Source organism: Denticeps clupeoides, chromosome 11, assembly GCF_900700375.1.
Source record: "Denticeps clupeoides chromosome 11, fDenClu1.1, whole genome shotgun sequence".
Classification (NCBI taxonomy): Eukaryota; Metazoa; Chordata; class Actinopteri; order Clupeiformes; family Denticipitidae; genus Denticeps; species Denticeps clupeoides.
The window spans coordinates 12,180,708-12,197,721 of NC_041717.1; the positions used below are offsets into that span (position 1 = coordinate 12,180,708).

At 42.6% G+C, this 17,014-nt stretch overlaps 1 protein-coding gene across 2 annotated transcripts in view; it reads left to right on the top strand.

The window, feature by feature from the left end:
- Window positions 1-292: 292 nt before the first annotated feature.
- The window catches only part of ralgps1 (Ral GEF with PH domain and SH3 binding motif 1), a 76,791-nt gene continuing 60,069 nt past the window's right edge, over window positions 293-17,014 (top strand). For both annotated transcript variants that reach the window (XR_003751219.1, XM_028995914.1), the window contains exons 1-6: window positions 293-531; window positions 8,875-8,968; window positions 10,681-10,811; window positions 11,174-11,278; window positions 11,748-11,798; window positions 15,243-15,326. Coding sequence is in view for 1 of the 2 variants with exons in the window: in XM_028995914.1 (XP_028851747.1) it covers window positions 10,755-10,811; window positions 11,174-11,278; window positions 11,748-11,798; window positions 15,243-15,326 (297 nt within the window). In the remaining variant the exon portion in view is untranslated. The remainder of the gene's footprint in view (window positions 532-8,874; window positions 8,969-10,680; window positions 10,812-11,173; window positions 11,279-11,747; window positions 11,799-15,242; window positions 15,327-17,014) is intronic.

Genomic DNA, 17,014 nt, shown 5'->3' on the forward strand with positions numbered 1-17,014 from the left:
CTTTACCCAGTGTTTACGTGGGACAGAGCAGCCTGTGGAAGTTCAGGTCGCCGTGGACCGTGTAACGCAATACACGACGTGGTTTCGTGATTTACGCGCGGCCCCGGGATCCGCACCGACTGGAAACTCCCGCCACGAGGGAACGCCAGCGCCAGGACGCGCACCTGCCCGCGCCCGCTGATTGGTTGCTCCCACCGGTGGGCGGGGCGGTCGGCGAGACGAAAGCCGAGGCGATTCGTCCACTCGCCCGTCTGTCAACCTCACCCAAGCCCAACCTTGGCACTTCCTCATGTCGGTGCCCAGATGCTGTCGGGGCGCGATGGTCCCCGAGGTCTGTTAATAAAATGTCCGTGACGCGCGGTTGGAAGGAATAACAGCGGAACTCCGGATCCCGAGTCGTCCTCTTCCGTCCCAGAGGCGGGGACAACTAAAAATTGGATTTTATTTCCCGAGGACATCATATATAAATATATATAGACGTATATATGAATATATATGAAAAAGAGAAAGTAAACAAGAGGAGCCTGTGCGGTGAGTTGCGGTTTGACGTAAATAATCAGCGTCGCCTGGGGACGATGTCGCGCCCCGATGCCCGTGATGCGGGGCAGCATCGGCCGTGTGGACTGTCGCCGGTGGCGTCGCATGCGGTTCGCCGGCGCGCGCACGTGACGTGACCTGCTTTGTCGCGCGTCGTCTGCGAGGATGGAATGTGGACGGGTGCGGGGTTTACTACTTGCTTACAACCCGTCGTGATGGGGAGGAATGCATATTAATAACGGGAGTCGGGGTAATATTACCTGTAGATTTGGATGCCTGTAGTGGGGCAGTGGTGGAAACGGTCCCGTTATCAGGAGGTTGTGGATGCCACCGAGGTGCCACTGAGCACCGTCCCCACACACTGCTCCCCGGGCGCCTGTCATGGCTGCCCACTGCTCACTAAGGGTGATGGGTTAAAGCAGAGGACACATTTCACTGTGTGCTGTGCTGTGCTGTGCCACATGTGACAACTAATCACTTACACAACAAAAAAAAAAAAGATTTTGGCAAAGCCCAGGACCCTCTGCGGTGGCTCAGACAGTACGGGGACTTAGATTGACCACTGGCATCTGCAGGTACTGCTCTCATTAGAAAACACCACTAACCCTCTTTGGAGGCCACTTTTAATTTATTAAAAGTCTGTTCAAAAGTCACTGGTAATTGGTAGAGCTTGTATTTGAAATTAATTGAACCTGGTGAAGGTTTCAAGCAGCTGTTCTGATTAGTGTGTGTGTGTGTGTGTGTGTGTGTGTGTGTACAGTACGGGCCAAAAGTTTGGACACGCCTCCTCATTCAATGTTTTTTCTTCATTTTCATGACCATTTACGTTGGTAGATTCTCACTGAAGGCATCAAAACTATGAATGAACACATGTGGAGTTATGGACTTAACAAAAAAAGATGAAATAACAGAAAACATGTTTTATATTCTAGTTTTATATTCTAGCCACCCTTTGCTCTGATTAGGGCTGCACGATATTGGGAAAATATGCGATATGCAATATTGTTGAATATTGCGATAACTATATTTCTTGCGATATAACATTTCCCTAGAGAAATGCTTTTTAAATTATTATTATTATTGTTATTATTAGAATACTGTACATAGTATTCTATCGATGAGCTTCAAGAGGTCGTCACCTGAAATGGTTCTCCAACAGTCTTGAAGGAGTTCCCAGAGGTGTTTAGCACTTGTTGGCCCCTTTGCCTTCACTCTGCGGTCCAGCTCACCCCAAACCATCTGGATTGGGTTCGGGTCCGGTGACTGTGGAGGCCAGGTCTCCACTTTTTGTTAAGTACATAACTCCACATGTGTTCATTCATAGTTTTGGTGCCTTCAGTGAGAATCTACCAATGAAAATGGTCATGAAAATAAAGAAAACACATTGAATGAGAAGGTGTGTCCAAACCTTTGACCTGTACTCTCTCTCTCTCTCTCTCTCTCTCTCTCTCTCTCTCTCTCTCTCTCTCTATATATATATATATATATATATATATATATATATATTATATGAAATTGAGACGTACACTTGAATTAATATTTGCAAAACATTAATGCAGTATTTATATTATGGCCATATAGTAATTGATATTTAATATCAGTGTATCCCATGTTTGCGTGTGTGTGGTTTTAGTAGAATCATCTTTATCTGTGTCTGCTACCATACAAACCACACTGACTTACATTTATTTTACTACATGCACCCACTCACACACTACACCACCATGCGTGGAGGGAGGAGGGTGGAGGTAGCCTAGTGGGTAACACACTCCAGGAGTCTGCAGGTAGAGAACGGTCCATGGGATGTGTTGTGAGTCAGGCTGGTTCTTTACAAAGGTGCCATGTTGCCCAGTCTCTTCCAACTCTATATTACTGCAAAGCTGCAGTGTATCTTTTCAGGGGTCTTCTGGACCAGCGTTACAGTTAATGTGGCAGTGGGGGATACTGTATGCCTGTTGAATAATTCAGTGGGAAGATCCAGCCACGTGTATATAGAAGCTGCCTTGCTGGGGTTTTCTCCTTATGAATTGCAGAGTGGCCAGTATGACCAGGCGTAAAAATAAATAAATAAACACAATTACATGAAATTTCGTGTTGCTGTTGCTCGCCACCTCCTTATTTGCTTTAACGGTAGCAGCGTTTCATCTTGTGAGTGCTCGAGAGCGAGCTCGTGCGTAATTACAAAGTGTGCCGGCTGTACTCTTTGTAATTTTGTTGCGAGGAGTGCACTGCAGCACATAAATATGGGTCCCAATAAAGCCTGTTGCAGGCAAGAAAATGACTGGCTGACCTCAGCATGTCTTTTTAGAGAATTGGATTTACTTTTTAACAAAATGGCGAAATGAATTATGGATATCCGGACAGAGAAACATAGTTCTTATACCACTGTAATATGTTTTATTATGTTATAATAACACAATGCTCCACCACACAACATGGCTTCTAATCAAAATCTCTAAATGCTGTACAGGTCAAGGCCAATTTAAGTTTGTAGGTCACCACATCACTGTGGACGCCCTTGGATCTGCAGATGGATTGGATCCTCACATAAATTGTGGTGCCAGGGTTTTATTGGGAAAGTAGAGGGAGGCAATGAATGATCTATGTCTATGTCAGTGCTGTAGCGACCGAATGAATCAATGAATCCATGAACCAATGAATCAATGAAAATGCCATGCACAGCAATGCAATGACCAAGTGGGGTTTAAACCCAACTTCCAACCATTGTGTCCCTGAGCATGAGCGTGAGATTCTGAAACGGACTCCGGTTTGTTTGGTCCGGTGTGAACACAGTAATCGTACTCGGGTGTGCACCAAAACAACCACACTGAGACCCACAAAAAGATCAGAGAACAGGGAATTATGGTTGTCCAGTAAACACGTTAAAGGGTCCCAGGAAAGATTCTCGCTTCATTTTCTAACTGTATGATTTGCCTAAAGTGGACGTAAAATAAAACTAAATAGCCAGGGCGACAGCCAACCCGCAAAAATGAACTTCTATTATGGAACTGTCACCCTGATTTCACCCAAACATGCACAAAAGAAGATTTACTTCCTTTTTGTTGTTCCCGCTGCAACACTTCTGACCAATGAATACATTTATTTATTATGAATACATAAGGACATAATACACAATACATAATACTGGGCAATTCGACACATTCACACAAATGCTCTTCATAGACTTCAGTTCAGCATTCAACACCATCATTCCTCAGCACCTGGTCAAGAACTCTGCAACTGGATCTTGGACTTCCTGACTGAGAGACCTCAGTCTGTGCGGATTGGGAACAGCATCTCCAGCACCACCACACTGAGCACTGGAACAAACACTCTCCACTGAGCATCGATGGATGCACAATGTTCCTCAGTGTTCATCTACAGGAGAACCTCTCCTGGGCAGCTCAACAGCCAAAAAAGCCCAGCAGCGTCTCTTCTTCCTGTGGAAGCTGAGGAAAGCCCATCTCCCACCACCCATTTTCACCACCTTCTATAGAAGGACTACTGAGAGCATTCCGACCAGCCGCATCACTGTCTGGTTTGGGAACCGCAGTGTATTGGACCACAAGACCCTACAGTGGATAGTGAGGACAGCTGAGAAGATCATTGGAGTCTCTCTCCCCTCCACAGTGGACATTTACAACACCCGCTGCATCAGGAAAGCCACCAGCATTATGAAGGACTCTACACACCCCTCACATGCATTCTTCAATAGCTTATAGCTTCTTTCCACAGGCCATTAGGCACCTGAATACTCAGGGACTTTCCACTCTAGACTGACAAACACACACTACCTCTTATGTACAGAACATGTCTCTATTATATTCCTATAACGGCATTATTTGCACATAACCACAGCAGCATTTGCACATTGTGCAAATGCTGCTCATGAGTCAGTTCATGACAGTATATTAAAGTATAGTCATCATACTATACTTTTTTCATATCTTTTGGTCTAGTGTATTTCTCCTCAAGTACTTTTTCCATCTATATACTTATATGAATGGATTAATCCAGGGTTTGGAATATAACCCCAAACGCTGCCACATCATCACTGAGCACTGTTTCTTCTTGCTGTGCTGTTGCACCAGCAACACATATTCATTTCTTTATATAATCCTGTGTAGGGTACATGTTCATCAGATTTTTCGAATCATGTACTGCAGAACTAGAGACCAGCCAGGGAAATCATTGCTTTGGTAAATGGGGTGGCTGAATTATCCCGTCGCTGTCAGACCTCCCTGAAATCTTAAAGGCCATTTTTGACAATTGTCAGGCAAGCATCATTTGCATGAAATTTGGATTGAATTTGTTTTGATGCCGGTGTCCTGAGGTTTCTGTCATATTTGAGATGTTTGCCACAACAATCTAGTGATAAAACAATGTGATTGTGTTGCCATGATGATTGTGTTCTCCGTATAATTTGGAGTCAGCTATTGAAAAAACAGTCAACAATACCCTTTCTCAGTTTGGAGGACAAGTGTGCTCACTGTTCTGCTTGTCTCATGCTGATGATCACACATCATTGTAATGCCACGCCACTGATGTCTAGCCGAAGCCAAAGATCTTATTCTCCACTGCAGTGCTTTTAAAATGGATCAAAATTTAAAACAGCAGGCGGAATGACACCCAGTGGCTTACGGGAAGGGGATCAAAGCCATCTGTTACCACTGTTTTACTCCTATCTTAATGTCCCACAAGAGGATGAGAACTGTATGAAAACCCATAACCCATGCCACTGAGCACAATCTAAATTAATTATTCAATTGGCGTAAATATATAAAATGAACATCTGCATTCATGCAGAGATTAGAAATCACACACAAACACACATTTTCTGGAATTAAGTCAGCTCATGTCATGCTCAGGCAATGGATAATTATGCAGACCAGGGCTGGAAGAGACGGAAATGTTCTGTCAAGATCGAATGAAGAGGTCTCTCTTGGCCGCCGTGGCAGTAATAGTGATTCCTGGCAGTGCATTTGTGCTCTATTTGGCCCATCTGCAATGAAAAGGCAGAGTAACTACTCAAGGTTAAATGGGTCTAAATTAGAGGAGCGCTGAAACAAGATCAAACTTCTTGTTTGGCAGACTGTAGCCTGCAGCTTGCTTTGCTCAGAGAAGCAAGAACAAATCTCTGTTGCCATAGCGACCACTTATGTCTCAGCAGTGAGTGATCCAGCCAGTGTCTGAAATAGGGCATGGATCACGCCCATGTGTCCAAGGGGAACAAAAACACACTCTCTCATGCTGACGTCCAGTTTAAGATTATTTTGAGCAGGGATGTCATGAAGGGCATTCCTTCATCTGAGAGAACGTGAACGTGCGACATCAGCAAAATGATGTATTCTACCATTCAAGACTTTAGGGTTGTTTAGACCCTGTCCAGTTCATTATTCACTAAAGCAAGACTGTCATTTCAAAAGGTTTGCAATCATCTCAGTACAGTTGAAAACAGTTGCAGTGATTAAAGCAGCAATATAACTGGCCTTCTTCACAATAGTATCTGGTCCATCAGCAAATGGGGTTTGACTTATAAGGACAAGTTGCATAGGGTTTATAAGGGGGTTATAAAATATATAATTTACAGTATATTGAAACATTACATGTTCACCCTGTTATATCCCTGTTTAAAATCAATAAAAATATTGTTGAAACAAAAAAAAAGGACAAGTTGCAGAAATACAAATATAAAAAGACCTCACTGACTGGTCAAGTACTTAAGATATTCAATTATATATGACACAGTTTAATAAAAGTCCATTTAAATGAAAAAAACTGCCTGTTACAGTTACAGAAAGTATATCTGTTACAACACACAAGGTATCAGATACCCCATTTTTCATTGTTCATAAATTTGTCTATGCGCAAATAAGTTCTTAGTACATCAGTGAAATGTTGTAACGGGGTGTTGATTTTCTTAGGACTGTATATAGTACTGATGTCGTTTGTGGTAGTTTTGTTATATCGTAAAGAAATTGGGCTTCAATTCACTTGTTTTCTTCATCTTTTCAAGTTCTGAATTATAATCTTTGTCCATGGTGACCATGGTACGAGTCACTCAGCATTACCGCTTCAGGACCAGCATCACCAGATGTCAGGACATACCTCATGGTTCTGTTACTGGTCCATAACCCGTAGCTCCATAAATTGTCAATTATTTAACAAAGTTTTCCAAGGGCAAGGTTATATTCTCTTTAGGTTTTAAGCACTGAGTCATTTCACTGTATATGAGTGTGAGGGGAGTCCATAATTTGCCTCTGTCCAAGCCTTTTTAATTGATGGAAGTGATTAGACAGTGTGTCACTTTGTGCCTTTCATCTCAGGCTCATGTCCTAACTTGCCCTTCGGCCATAAGAATGTCCTTAGTTGCCTGGGTCTTTATGGCCCCACTCCCGCAGCCAGGAACACTCAAGCTCTGATCTTGAATCAGTCTCTACTGGGTATTCTGCTGAATCAGCCATGTCTGGGAGTAAGCAGGACAAATGTCATTGTCACTGTAGTGTTTATTGACTGTGGTCTCCTTCACACAGCACATACTTGTAGCTGTCATGAATCTATTATCACTTTGTTATCATACCATTGCATCCCTATACAGGGGATTAAAAAGGTATTTGGCAACCAATTCCTCATAACACCTATCAGGGTCATTGGCATTATCTTTTTCATGAGTCAGATCCATTATAATGAAATAATCAATGTTATTCACCTCTCCTTGGTCATAATGTTATGGCCTTTTAGTGTGTAATTGGAGATATAATACTGACTAAAATAGCTTTGTTGCATTTTGAGAAGTGATATTGCAAATGTAATCAGGCATAAATAGGCATGAATGTAGCAGCATATGGTAAGCAGCCTGTATTTTTCTGCCATTGAGTTGCAGGCAACTGTTCTGTGTACATTGTCGTGCTTTTGTATGGCTGAATGATGTGGCATGGAAAGCAGACTGTGGAAGAAGCCCTTTGGGGGACTGTATGAAATATGGATGTGTGTGTGTGTGGGATATGGCACAAAACAAGAGGGTTCGAGCTGCCTGGAGATTTATTTATTCGTAAATTTATTCACATCTAGCATATGACTGGCAAAGAAGCATGAGATGAGATTTAGTGATGCTTTTTATTGGACACAGACACACACACACACACACACACACACACACACACACACACACACATATATATATATATATATATATATATATATATATATAGTTTTTTGTATGTATGTCCTTGTTATAAGGAGCATTAACTGTAGTCAGCCACTATGCTGACAGATGCATGTTCAGTTGTCATGGTAAAAAGAGCAGCTGGGCTGTGATTGGCTGCTCAGACAGGCATGTGCATGGAGCACGGATTTGGTGTGGAGAATGAATGAGGGACATGTCCCGCACTAGGAACATTGGTTAATTGTCCAGAGAGACGACGTGGGGGGAGGTTTGAGGTGCTGACGAATTCCGTTATTAACAGTATCGGCAGAGCCATTTACGCGCAGTTAAGCTTTGTGGATTGTAGGTCTCTCTCTCTCTCTCTCTCTCTCTCTCTCTCTCTTAGGGCGGCTGCATAGTGCAAAACTGCTGAATTTACAATCTTACCTGGAGCGCCTTCTATTAAAGCCAACCATAAAACCTGGGCATGAGTTTTACAGATCAATTTTTGTTTTACAGATCTCCATGCCGGGCACCATTAATTGTAATGGAGGGGGGGAAAGGCCATCCTGCTCCATGAGCTCAATAGCAGTGTTGTATTTACCAACACCATCGCCTCAATTGCTCGACCCTGTTGTGCAGTTGAACCAAGTAGTGACGAGGGAACAGTTTCCCGTGTTGGGTGGCATGGAGTGAGATGTCAAGTTTGACATCTCACTCCATCTCACTTTTGAGCTGTTTTTAATCTCAAAATCCAGGTCATTAACAAATATTATCACTCTGTAAAAAGAACCCTGTAAATTGTGCAGAATTCTTGATCTTGCGTGAGCCTTTTACACAGTCTGGTTGCACCTCGCATGCCTACATCCTCATCCAGTGATATCGAACCAGTTTGGCCAGCGCTACGCCAGAAATGCACTGTAGAAGATCAGGTTGCCTTAGTGGAATGTTGCCGCTGACAAGTTCCACAGATAAATTTCACGTCAGCCATTAAAGAATATTCCCCATTCTGTGTTGTTTTCAGACAATGCGGGTGTATGACTGCCGACACCTTATTTAAAAAAAAATCGGATAATTAAAACTGATCTTTTCACCATCCTCCTGCTGGATGTTGCTATTGCACAGTAGCCTAGTGGCATGGAAGCCCACTCATTTATTTCTTTATTAACCTTCATTTGTATTCCCTCCCACAGTCAACACAAGCCAGCCGAAGCAAGAGCATGGGATGGTCACCGTCATCACCATAAAGGACACAGTGATGTAGGGGACGGGAGCGTCGCATCATGGGTGTGTAAACGTCACCCCGTTTCGTTGAGTTTGTCACTCGGTTAATCATCGCCTGTGTGTAAACGGTTGTTTTCGGACGAGTCGGAATTGCACCACGTTGTGCCACCAGTGGGTGTGAAAAGCGAGAGACGAGGACGACTCCCCTGTACGCACAGCGGGCCGGAGTCACCCAAGGTCACCAGGTCTGTGGGACACTGGGACTGCAGAACCAGCACAGTGCTGAGGATGCAGTTGGATCCTTTATTCCCTTCCAAGTAAAGTAATGAGGGTTTGATGAGGTAAAGGCTTTTTTTTTTTTGGAATTGTGTTTATACAGATATGCCCTCTTTGTTGTTCATCTCTTCAGATACTGGCCAAAGGAAAATAAAAATGCTCATTTATTACCTGCTGCAGCATGACTAAGCCGCTAAACAGCTATACAGCGCTGTGGTGTCGCTGGGAAATAATGGTGAAGTCGTGTTGCATGATTTATGAGAAATGTGTGTGTGTGCCAGAATGTCAGGCAATGTCACCGGAGCAGAGGAAAGCATGTCTGCCCGTTCGTGGGGAAGACCGCCCTCTGCTGCCACTTTTAAGTAACGCGTGCATCTTTGCTGAGACTTGTTCAGGATTCCAGATTCAACAGTTCTCTTTATTGTTGTGGTGCAACAATTTGTGACGTGAGACAAGACATAAAGTGCAGAAGAGGCAAGACAATCCATAACTGGAACAAGACTGTAAGGACAAACTAGTTCAGGCATGCAAGCAGTGCAGCAACATAAATAAACAGTGCAATGTAAATATGGGATGATAAGGGATGGAACAGTAAAAGGTGGCGCTAGCATGCGCATAGAACTGCATAGAAAAGTGTTATTAACCCCTCTGAAGTGTCTGTGGGATAGTGTTCAGGTGGGTATGGGGTCGTCCGTTTAGAGTCAATGTAGGCAGGCGTGAAATTAGTTCATATTCGGCAGCTTATGTTGTCATGTCTGGCAACGGCAGTTCTGAAGCGTCCGAACAGAGAAAAGGGGGGAGAACCATGCTGTTAAAAGTGAAAGGAACAAGAAACTGCCAGAATTTTTGTTCTGGAAAATATGACGTCTCCAGGAAAAACAATAGAACAGTTTTGTATTGTAATCTTATTGCCAGATTGTTGCCAAGTTAATACACCAAATTCAGATGTTCAGATCACTCATTTCAAAACATTCATATTTAAATTGGTTAAATGAAGGTGACATTTGAAGATGCTCAGTACACACATTTGAATTATGCTATTTGAAACTAAGGCAGGCAAATAGATATTTGCCTGGCTTAGTTTCAAATAGCATAATTCAAATGTGTGGAAATAGGTGTCATAATTGAATTAAGTTAACCCAATAAATCATTTTTTTGAGTGTACAACCTTACAATGCAACCTTTCCAGTTCCTAACGCTGGATTTGCCACAGGCAAATTTTCTGAAGTTTCATGATATCTCAGTGATTTAAAACCAAATCTAAATGGAAAAAAAAAATACATTACATATTTACCTTGGGTCCCTGTTTGTCTTTAAAGAATAACTGAGATGTTACGTGTAGTTATTTTACATATAGTCAAGTCGTTTGAATATGTCCTTTCACAATTTGCTTACTACGAAATTATGGTGTGACATGCCTCTTCATGTTGAAAGCCTGGTGATATCAGTATCTGTGTGTGTGTGTGTGTGTGTGTGTGTGTGTGTGTGTGTGTGTTCAGGGCTGGGCGAGTGGTGGTGTGTGCGAAACAGCTGATCTGTGGCATGACTGCGGCCCCCTGGCCCGGCTGAGAGCATGTACAGGAGGAATGGGCTCCCGGCCAGCGTCAGCGTCACCTCCGCCACTCCAGAGGTCGGTGACCCCTGCTTCCATTTCACGTGTGATCTTAATGCCCCCTTTACACAGTCCGTTGAACTGCATGTCTACAGCAATGGAACAGAGCATTTAATTACAATAAAACAAGTGGCACTTACTGCAGTTTATATTGACATTATAATGTATGCTAACTCATTACTTTGATAAAATACAATGAATGCACAGCTGCAAGTGAACTGAATTAAATGGAATTCAATTATTGATGCTCTTGTTTTGTACTCTATAGTTATTATACATTTTAATGAAGGATTTGCACTCTGTGTGAGGTGCTGTGTATGTTTACATTGGGAATTTCACTTTCATTCTCTCTCTCTCTCTCTCTCTCTCTCTCATTGCAGGAGAGCAGCAGTTCCGAGTCCCTGGATGGGCGGAGCCTGGACTCTGCTAAAAGCTATGATGCCGTAGTGTTTGATGTGCTCAAAGTGACACCTGAGGAGTTTGCTGTGAGTAGATCAGACATGATCACATGGCCATTATTCTTAGGCACCTGGCACTGTAATATGCAAGCAATTGTGTTCACATAACACAAAACCCTAATGTCAAACATTGAGCAAATTATGATTTATCTAAGTAGTTTATTTCAGAATTTCCCTGTTTTCATTAAACAGTGAGATTGTGTGTGTAGAGATAGAGACTTGAATTGTATTGTTCTCTGAGCTCCAATACAATATTGTTTTCCATTGTAGGGGATTCATTAGCTGACAGAGTTGAAAGACAACACACAGTTCTTGTGTCAGATATTAACAGTCTTTTTCTAAAGAAATGTAATCATTGCTGTTTTCACTTTTTAAAACTGTTGGGCAGATGATAAACTTTTAATTACTGACTAAAAGGTTGGCACAGTACTATATACCTGCGTATTTACATATTTATATGCTGTTTATTAATATAAGTGATGTTATTTGGTCGTAGAGCCAGATCACTCTGATGGACGTGCCTGTATTCAAAGCGATACAGCCCGAGGTAAGCCCTGCATCTTCACAGCGTTCAGCAAAACCCTGACTGCATATAAAAGTTATTACCCTGCACATCAGCACCCGCGGTGACGAGGTATCATAATGCACTGTGTTGTCAGCCGAGGCTGCTTTTCCCTGCTTGAAATACATCTCTCCTGTCAGCCCAGCTTCACGTTGCTCCCTTATCACCCACTTCCACGGGCCGTCAGTGCTGCACAGTACAGTACTTCCTGGGTTTCTTGCAGGGACTGAAGCTTTATTCCTGTTGACTGAACATGATGGTGATTATTATTAATAGTTTTATGGCATCATTGTACCTCCAGTTCTTTAAATTAGCATTAAAAGGTACATTTTGGCATAGCGTCAGTAAAGATGAGTACGGTACAGGTGTGCTCTTCACTGACCCACATACGTATATCTGCACTCCAGCTTACGTGGTCCGCTCACACTTGCAAATAGAGCAGGGTGAAGTGTATGCTTTAAAATCTCCATCACCATATGCAGAACAAAAATGAGATAAAAGGTGCAATGTGTCACGTCCATGCGGGCATGACGCGGCGGGTGAATGGAGAGGAGGACGAAGAGTGACGAGAAGACGTGGAATGAAGGACGCTTTCACCTGACATCACGGAACAGGAGTTTAATGGTGAATCACAGGACAGGGGAGACATCCGAGACGTAGACACTGGTGAACACGGAACATAACTTAACCCCCATTTCGGACCGGATCCTGACAGAATCCCCCCTTTTATGGCACGACACCTGGCGGGCCAGACGGAGCAGTCCATGAAGGAGGGGGGGAAAAGTCCATACACAGAGTCTGAATGGTTCGAGTGGACAGGAGGAATCGAACGGAATCGACTCCAGGAGAGAAAAGATGAACAGGGAGGAATGATAAATGACTGAATGACTGAATGAATGAATGAATGAATGAATGAATGAATGAATGGATGAATGGTCCAGTATTCACGATGGACGAGCGGCGGTTCTCCAGCGCAGACGGCTTCAGGCCAGTTTGGTACCGGCACCTGTCAGTCTCCGGCTCGCCCCGCTGAATGGCCGCTCCTCACCTTCAACGCCGCCAGACACGGGACTGAGAGGCAGGGGTCGGGACCCTGCTGAATGAAGCCATGGAAGGCCAGGGACAAGGAAGCTGGCGGCGTCCTCCCGGCGAGTCGCGGCTCCTCCGATCTCAGCGGGGCTGCGTCAGGTGGCGTTCAAATGTGGGTCAGGTCTTTCTGTCACGTCCATGCGGGCATGACGCGGCGGGTGAACGGAGAGGAGGACGAAGAGTGACGAGAAGACGTGGAATGAAGGACGCTTTCACCTGACATCACGGAACAGGAGTTTAATGGTGAATCACAGGACAGGGGAGACATCCGAGACGTAGACACTGGTGAACACGGAACATAACTTCAAAGACCTGACAGCGGACAGAAACGAACAGGGCAGCTTTATACAATTAAACACAGTTGAAAACGATTAGGGAACATTACACAGGACAACAATTAAACTCCGGTCCGGATCCTGGACCGGAGTAACCCCCATTTCGGACCGGATCCTGACACAATGTGTGAGATCGGGACATCGTGAGAGAGCTCAAGCCACTCACCACTGAACACAAGTCAACACGCCACAAGTTTTTTTCTAGCTCAAAGCACTAATAAAGTGAAAGCTCCACCCCGCTCCGCCTGGAGACGGTCTCCTGGCGTGGTGCAGGTGTCCTCGGCAGCCTGCGGGAGGAGCCTTAAAGAAAAGCCAAACAGGAAACAGGCTTACCTGTGATTTGTCTGGATTGAAATAACACAGTCGCTGAATCACTGAGAAGATCAGGAGTGGAGTTCACCATTTCAGTAATTGGGGTTGGGTAGAGGGGAAAATTATTATTCTAATGGATTTTTCTCCCAAGCTCATTACAGAAGCATGTACTTCTGGGGTGCCACAGCACGCAGATTTACTAGCTGCAGAGTTCCTCCCTCGGTCCCTGGTGTGATTTTCTGGGCTGCGTCAGCCAGTGTTATTGCTCCTGTCCCTGCCGTGTTCAAAAATTCATATACAGAGGAGTACGTATTCATCAAGGCACACAGCTGTGCCGCGGCGAGGGCCCCCAAAATGTCTCGCTTTCGCCTCCAACCCGTTAATCAGCAGCAGGACCAGGTTCCAGAAGTATCACACAAATATTTCAGCTCTCCAAAGGTTCATCAGTCACACTTCTATGTGCTTTTGTGTCCTTGTGCAGCCACTAAAGTCTTTAGCTGACATCTTTTTATTTTAATTATTTTATTTTAACTTATTTTCAGCACATGTTTCCTGTTAATTTTCTAAAGGAGTTATTTATTTTTATACGTGGAGTCCTACGTACAATTAAATTACAGCTTATGTTCATGTTCAATTTTGAAATGAGGTTTTCTGCATAGTCATCCCAATGCAATTAATAACTGTGCAATAATTGTGTTTGGAAACTCTGAACTTCACACGAAACCCAAATTCAGACGCAGAAAATTTCTGATTTTCTTTCACCTAAAATTTTGTTGGATACATAGGTATTTATTTACTTTTGTGTTTGGCGACGTTTGAACAAAAACAATGCTTATTCTCTTTGAGTTGATGCCATTTTTGGAAAATTTACAAATATACAATTTATTGTTGTAATTTTTGCACAAAAAGCCCAGTCACTGGCTTTATAATTGGTGAGGTGGTGCAAATGAGGCTGATATGGGAATATTATGAGGCCAAGGCCAAGAAAAAAATTATGTCTATAAAAGGGCTGTATGTGGATATTGGCAAATGCGTACATTTATAGTCCTATTCCACAGTGCCACTGAGCATTATGGAAAACTGTTTTATTAGTTATTGGAGAAAAAAGTACCACAAAGAATGTGCCTCATAACCAAAATAAACCATAAAATGATATTTATCTTATTAAAACAGGCTTTTTTTAAGGAAGTAACTGACAAATGTGGTTTGCTGTGGTTTTTTGGGTGTGCAGAGTTCAGTAATGGTCTGAAAATTCTGAGAAAACAAAAATTCCATGGGCAAATTTTTAAGTAAAATCACAGCATCAGTCTTTTGTGTTTATGTGTCAGTATTAGTCAGTAAAGATAGAGTAAAGATACATTTCACACTATTATTAATAAATGTATAACTTAATACCTTCTTCTTTAACCAAGCATCCACAGGTATGCTTTTAACAATATTTTATTGTACTAGTATATTTGCTAAATGTTCCTGTAGTTGTAATGTTATGCATAGTGTTCCACTGGACACGTCTATTTTGGATTCTCTTTCATAAACAAACTTATCTAAATGCATTTCCCAGATTCGTATTTATATTACTTTTGAGACAATGTGATTACGTGGCTGAAGAAATATAAAGCCCTTTCATTAGAATGTATTCTTAATAGATTATGTGTTTGACGTAAATGTTATGTGGTTTTGCATCGTTTCTCAGGAACTGGCCAGCTGTGGGTGGAATAAAAAGGAGAAGCACATCCTGGCTCCCAACGTTGTAGCCTTTACACGCAGGTTCAACCAGGTCAGTCTGACTTAAATTGCATTAAATGCCTGCTGGTGTTACAGAGCGTACACACAGTATAGCATTTTCCATTTCTCACGCTCCCGTCTTCATTCACCCAATCACCCAAACCCCCAAAACACACACACACTCACGCAGGACGCCTGGGCTTCCTCATCTGCGTTCCCATGAAAAGATGGGAGAGAGACACCTTATTTTCACTATTGCTTTCTTCTCATTGATAGGCATCACCATCGCCCCCTGTTTATTCTTATTAATAAATCTGTAAACCTACTCCACTCTTGGGTCCTCATTCCACTGCACCATAATTTTTGTCTTTACTACAGTGGGTCAGTGCAGGGACATTTTTTAAAGCCTCTAATTTATTACTTCATGTCAGACTACTTTTAGAGTCTGTCTAATCAGCTTATAAGGAGCCAGGAAGCAGAGTCATGGCCGCCGACTCAAGTGAACTCATGAATTATTCTACATGGCTTCATTATGGATGAATGGCTGATGGCAGTAATGGTACTGGGAAAACATTCAGCTAGAAGATGCAAAATTAAAAAATTCAAATGGTCCTTTTTTTCACTTTGGCAAAATTAATAATGTTCATAATGTAAATACAATTTTTTGATTTTTTTTTTTCATTTGTACAATTTTGTTGGTCTTCCTATGTGCATGGCTTGACTTTATGATTCCAGATTTGCTGCAGGAATAAGACTTTAAAGACTTGTGCTGCAATTTTTCTTTTCATGTCTCTTAAAGGTTTCTTATATGAAAATGATATAATATGAGATCCCCTAGCCTGTCTATGGTCCTGCAGTGGCTTGAAATGGCGATATGTATAAGGAGTGTTTCGGCCATTCTGCTCAGAGAGCTGCAGCTCAGACGGTCAGCTCTGGAATGTCTTCCCTTATGTCGCCATAAGGGGAAAGGTTACACCCGTTTCTCATGCTTTGTCCACCCAGAGGATCTTCCACCCCTTCCCTAAAAAAGTAACTCCACCATCAGGGCTTGAAAATGTGTGAAGCATTGCCGTTGATTGGTGATTGGATATGAAAAATAAGCTCAACTTTTTTTTTTTTGTTGTTCTGTCATTAACCCAGTGGGTTAATTAATTTTTTTTCTGGAAAAATGCCGACATGACTTCCTGTTGTTGATGAAGTAATTTCTCCGAATGCCTGTGCACTTCTCTCCTCCTCGTCTGTTTTATTATTTCAGTTTTCTGTGTTTGACAGCATGTGGAGTAATTTGAAACTCATTTGCATGTAAGAGGTCGTTTGGTGCCGCTGTTGGATCATGTTGACAAATTTGAATTCCTCACAAGCTGCATGGTCATGTGCTGGCGACTCCAAATCTTGTGGAAAATGTGGAGGTTGTAAAAGTTAAATTTAGGCTGTTTATTAGATTACATCATACTTGAGTCTCTTCAACGTTTTCTCCAACCCTGTATTTATTAACATCATATTGCCCGTTTGTTCCTTTTGCTATCATGGCTGCTATATCTTGTTAGATATTATTTGTGTTTGGTACTATCCATTCTATACAGTGCATTTTGAAGGGATTTTCATCTAGTCCTTGCAGAGCACCATGTCTGCTGAAATGTCGGAACAGGCCCAAAATCTTTATTTTAAATGAGTTTCAAACAAAGCCGATGTATCAGTTTATTCCTCTTTTGATACGATTACTTCAATAAGGACTGGTGT